The sequence below is a fragment of the Myotis yumanensis genome, unplaced genomic scaffold (assembly GCF_028538775.1).
Source record: "Myotis yumanensis isolate MYYU_CA2020_CCGP unplaced genomic scaffold, mMyoYum1.0.hap1 SCAF_2, whole genome shotgun sequence".
Lineage (NCBI taxonomy): Eukaryota > Metazoa > Chordata > Mammalia > Chiroptera > Vespertilionidae > Myotis > Myotis yumanensis.
The window spans coordinates 79,100,795-79,106,794 of NW_027223753.1; the positions used below are offsets into that span (position 1 = coordinate 79,100,795).

The following is a 6,000-nucleotide window of genomic DNA, read 5'->3' on the forward strand; positions in this document are numbered from 1 at the left end:
AGCCCACATGTTGCCCAGGGTCTGTGTATGGGGAGAAGTTTGCTTGCATAATTTCAGAGTAGAACTAGGAAATACATAGGAGCAGTGGCTTTTTCAACTGGCATGTGGGTTTTGTTGAAGGAAGCATTCATGTGGATAAGGATCAGTCAGCCTCATTCATTCCCTGAAATGTTTAATTCTGGTAGTGTCTGCCATATTTCATCAAATTAGTGATTTCTTGGCTTATTAGATACACCATTATTATGTATCATTAAGAAGAAATGCTTCCAAGTAAACTGCATCATATCAGAAGTTGTAAAACACAATCCAGTTTCAGAGATGTTAAATGTTGGGGGAAATAACATGCATCATAGAATTGCTAAAATGTGGTCATTAGGCGTCCATTGGGTAAAAGGTGCTTTGGGGAAGTACAGGTGAACTGCTTGAGCAACTGAAGTTTGAAACTTCTCTCCCCAACTTAAGAAGAATAATAAAGTTACTCATAACTGTTCTTACAAACCAAACACTTGTTGCCTCAAAAGTCTTCAACTTCCTCTACACTGACCTTCAAGCAGAATCTGCATTGCTGGCCTACGTCAGCTTTCCAGTCCCTCTTCCAAGAAGGGCTTGGACAAGAAACCCAGGATAACTCTTCCCAGGAACAGTGCTTCTGGACCTACATGTGCAGTGAATCTCTTGGGGGTGTTGGGAGAGGGTGCCTCTTAAAAATTCAGATTCCCAGGAGCCACTGCCCTCCACACCTAAGATTTTCCTTCCGTTGGGATGGATCCTGGAGGATAAGTTTTCACAAACCCCTCCACTGAAGTAATATTAGCAGGGTGTCTGAGGGCTGCACTGGGAGACACAGCCCACAGAAGAGGGAAGAGAGACAACAACCCCCTCATTTCATTGCCAGGCAAACAGGAAGCATGCCTCGTTTTTTGCTTTTGAAAGTCTCCTGAGCTGTGTCCCTGCCAGATACTTGGATTAAAGGTGGAATTTAGGAAAATATTTATTGTATTAAAGTGATGTGGGATTATAGTGGTTTTTCTTTTTCTTCATTGCTCTACTATTTTTGTTATTTTAGTTTTCATAAGTTGCTTTGACATTGTAACAGTTTGGGAACTTTTTAAGTATTAAAGTTTGATTTTTGTTCTCACCTGGATATGACTTAGTCTGTGGGCCCAGAAATAACAATTTTTTACTTTAACTTTGGGTCTTGCTTTCCATTACCTTTTCTGGAAGCTCCCCCTGGGGGCCAGGTTTCTCCCTTTTATACTGTAAATTTTAGAACTGGATTCCATCTTAAACCAAATCCTGTGGGCCCCTTTAGGAAGAGCCCCTTGTGTAGGGTGGGTGCGTCTGGCTGAGGGTGGTCCCTGTGGGTGGGGAGGGCAGGTGGGAACTGGAGCTTGAACTCATTAGCCTCTGAATTCCAGGCGAGCATGACCTCGACTACGCGGTGAAAGACAGCAAGCACTTCCTCCGCAGGCCCCAGCACCTTCGTCCCGGGTCTTCCTCAAAAGCACCAGCCTCATCTTTAAAACATGCTGCACCCAGCAGGACCTCACACCAGCATGGAGAAGCCATGCACTACCTGGGCCACCACCTCTCCCCTCCTGAGCAAGGAGCAGCAGCAGTGCTTTGCCACCTGGGTGAATCGACAGCTTCTGCTTCTTCTAAAAGGCCAGAAAACCGAAAATCCTGGATTCATTAAGTGGCAGTATTTTTGTTTGCACTTACTACACACCGCACTGTGTAGAAACCTCCACAGAGTCAAACAGACTTATTCTTGTACAATTTTAATCAGTTCTTACTGTAGAATCTGGAGTCAATACTCTAATGTGGGTTTTTTTATAAATAATATATATTATGTATATGAAATGTATCTATAGTATGTCTGTTCTGGGACAGACAGAACTGCACACTAAAATGCAGATAAAATGGTTTGTAGAAATCATAAGGTACTGGACTTTGTTACAAAGCACCTTGGGGCGACCTCATATACACGAGCAGATGAGAGACATTTCATTGCCTAAGAAGGAGGTTGCAAATCCCTCTGCAGAAAAGGTTACAGAATGCCGTTCTTTATAACCAAAGAACTTCCATATGACTGACCGATTTTGCTGTCCACTCTTATTTCCTGTGTACATATATGTTTGACTGCAAGTTTGGTGCCATACTCCCCTTGGCTACCAGGCCACGTGCTGCCGTTCTGTCCTGTTTCAGAAGCACACTGAAAACTCCCACAGCTGTGTTCTTTGGTCTTCCACCTGGCCTGCCACCTGCTGACCTGACATTGTATTATAACCGTTGCCGGTGACTGGGGCTCTGCCTCCAGCATTTCTCATACCTTGGTCCAGCCCAGCAAGGCAGGCAGAGTGCGGAAAGCAGTATTACTGTAGAAACACAAGGGCATACCAAGAATTGGATTGGGGTGGGGGAGGGAGTGTGGATTTTTGTCTCTTCGTGGTTTTGTTTGGATTGGTAGGTTTCATTGTGGTATGGTTTTTACTGTTGCTATTGTACTTAATTCTGGAAAATGCTGAAGAGTTGGAATGAGCTGTACAGTACTCACTTCACCGTGTTTGCAGGAGACGATTGAATACAGATGACCTGCTGTCTCTGTCTCCATGTGGAAAATGCTCCTGCTAATGGAGACATGGAGAGGAGCGTGTGTGCAGAAGGTCTTACAAAGGTGCTTTATGTGCCTGTTCTGAAGATGCCTGTGCAGCTGGCCTGGAGGACAGCAGTCGGTGTGTGTGAGAGCGAGGGACGGTGCACACCCCTCTGCACCTTCGTTCTTTAAGTTCTTAGCATCAGTAAGTGAGTAAGATATTGGAGACTTAAATGAAAAGCTGCTGTTCATGATTTTTGTGTATAGTGAGCTGACTGTAGTATTTTACTATTGTCTGTTTTGAAAAAGAAAAACTGTAATTTATATCCCCTTTCAACTTGATCGTATTTAATTGGTACAGATTGTGTGTGTGTGTGTGTGTGTGTGTTTTAGAATACAGATGGTCTAATTCAGGTTTTAAAACAGCAGTTGTTTGTCTTTAATACTCTGCCATTAGTTTCAAATCTGCTTGTTCACATTTGTGTTTCTCATGTCCCTGCAGCTTAAACAATAATAGTCACAGCCAACATTCATTGAGGGTTTAGTACCAGGCACTGTTCCCAACATATGATATTTATTATCTCCTTTAATCCTCACAGCAATAGATGCCGTAAGTACTGTTGTTACCGTGTGTTTGATGAATGGAAAACTGAGGTGGAGAGGTTAGTGACTGGGAGAGGGATTTTTCTCACACTTCCAGCAGCTCCTCCGACCTGTGTTCTGTCTGGTGACGTATCATGGAGGGCCAGGCAGGACTGTGGTGAGTGTCAAAGTCCCAGACTGACCAACGCTGGTGGGGCATCTGCAGCGGAAAGGACAGAATGTGTTAGTCCTGCTCATGGTGCTTAGACAAATATTTAGAGCAAGTAGAGTGCCTGCCATCCATGAAATAGTAGTTAAAGGTAGCTTAATATGAAAGACTGACCTACAAATGCTATTATAGAATCTTTTCAGGAAAATCTCAGTTGTTTACAATAGCCTTTCTGAAGTATCAAGAATTAAATCTAACTTCTGGACAGAAGTGTCATATATTCTGCCAAGAAAAAATAGAAAGGAAAAAGCCCAAAACTTCTTTGGATTTTACAAAATAGGGGTTGGTGTGAATAGCAGCTATATAATATTTAAGTAAACTATTACAAATACAAACACAGTTCAAGACAAAATGGACAAATTATTATTCCCTTTACTAGTGTGAGATCAATGGCATTGTCATTTGTCATGACGTGGGAGAACAAACTGGTTTTAAGACATAGTTTATTGGATAGTTAAGTATAAGCATGGGTTTAACAGTTAATTTCCAAAGTACATTACTACCATTGTCATCACATTTATCGTTATTTGGACACATTTTATCATAACAAAAATATAGCCTTGTGTTTCTAGGGCACCCCCTAAAATGACTAGCTTAATAAAAGTATCTTTAGGGTTAGGTAAGGGCAAGAGGCTATCTTCTATTAAATTATCCTGCACTAGCCAATACTTTTTTTTTTTAATTACAATATTCAAGCTTTAGAACTGTATTGGAAAAAACAACTAATTACATGATGAAGCTTTATTTTTAAAAGTAAAGCTTTCTATTCATATAATTAAAAAGTCTTAATAGAAGATATAATTGAATCAGTTCTTGCTATCTCCTTTTCTGGACCAAGAGCTAAAAACAGAAAAGGATGCTCCCATATGTAGTCACATAGAAAGCTTTTTGTATTCAGCTTTGAACTTGTTATAGTCACACTAGCACAAGTCTCTGTAATGTGAACACAGTTCAAGACAAAATGGACAAATTATTATTCCCTTTACTAGTGTGAGATCAATGGCATTGTCATTTGTCATGACGTGGGAGAACAAACTGGTTTTAAGACATAGTTTATTGGATAGTTAAGTATAAGCATGGGTTTAACAGTTAATTTCCAAAGTACATTACTACCATTGTCATCACGTTTATCGTTATTTGGACACATTTTATCATAACAAAAATATAGCCTTGCGTTTCTAGGGCACCTCCTAAATTAAAAAATGACAACAAAAATTCAATCAGTCATATCTAGTTTTCAGACTTTTTCCTAACCTAGATGAAAGGCAGTGCCCAGCAGCGTCCCACCAGACATCTGGAAGTTGCTACAACACCCAGGTGGTGGGGGACCTGGACCAGAGAGGACTCCATGAGAATCCTGGGACACGGGCTCTGCTCTTTAACTTGTCATGAACTGGTGCTGACAGTAATGAAGACAAAATCCTAGAGTCTAAATTAACCTGCTTGTCATTTGTTTCTAACCCCTCAAGGTTCGGGAGAGATAATTGCAGATTTAAGTGCCACGAGTTAATTTAAGTTGAAATAAAACCTAGTCATTACTTTTCAGGTGTTCCAGGACACACACTCACCTCTGTGCATTCTTAGGAAAACAAGTTATTTTCCCTTCTCTGAGGCTCACTGGGTGCCTCTGTTATTGCATGGAGTTCTTAGAAGACTGCAGCTCAAGAAGGTGCTCCGGTGCCTCAGTCACTGTAACCTGAGCCCAGTTGGCAGCAACCACCCCCTTGGAGCTTACTGCAGGTTTTCTCAGCACCAGAGTGTCCCTGAGAAAGGAACTCTTAAATCCTTATGGGACCCTATTCATAGAGACAGTGACAAGCTCATTAATAGAACAATGAATGTCTTGTAAGAAAAAAGTAAGTTTTGAAATTGGAGACTCTGGAAGAAGAAAAGATTAACTGGAAGAAAGGAAAAAAAATGCCCAGTTTGGTTTTAAAGCACAAACCAACTTGACCCTGTCTCAGTACATACCTAAAGCACTTGTAACTTTGGACTTTAAAACTGGAAAACAATGGTGTTTGTAACAACTTTCAACAGTTATTTTGGACCTTCATCTTCTAAACACCTGCCTGAACCCAACCACTTAAAGATGTTGTTAGGTTTCTTTGTTATTGTTTGTCTTTTCATCGTCTAGCATGAGTTTGGGGGAATATCAAGCAGAGTAGATGTATTTTTCTTTGACTAAAATTTTTAGAAAAGTACATATGAGCCAAAAGCCACACCTTCATGTGACTCACCCATCTTGAATCAGCATAATCTTTACCTCGTGTGTGGTCAACCACATGTAGGCCAAGCTGCTTACAAACCCCGCTGTTAAAATACTTAGCCGCAGTAAGTGCCTGGAAGAACAATTACCAGGAAGAAGGATATAAGATCTTACCTCAGTACCACTTGAACCCAAGGCTGTCTTAATGATATGAAATGCCAGTTTACCCAAATTGTTTTCTAGTCCTTTTTTCTATAGTGGGAAAGCTAGTTATTAATCTATTGCTGCAAAATAAATTACCCTTAAACCCAGCAGCTTAAAACAGCCTAAAACACCACCTCACAATTTCTATGGATCCAGAATTCAGGAGTAGTACTTCTAGGTAAT

At 40.9% G+C, this 6,000-nt stretch overlaps 1 protein-coding gene across 10 annotated transcripts in view; it reads left to right on the forward strand.

The window, feature by feature from the left end:
• Window positions 1-2,097, forward strand: part of KIF13A (kinesin family member 13A) — a 219,279-nt gene extending 217,182 nt beyond the window's left edge. For all 10 annotated transcript variants that reach the window (XM_070405671.1, XM_070405675.1, XM_070405677.1 and 7 more), the window contains one exon: window positions 1,419-2,097. In XM_070405671.1, coding sequence (XP_070261772.1) covers window positions 1,419-1,445 — 27 coding nt within the window. In that variant the 3' untranslated portion in view covers window positions 1,446-2,097. The remainder of the gene's footprint in view (window positions 1-1,418) is intronic.
• Window positions 2,098-6,000: the final 3,903 nt, after the last annotated feature.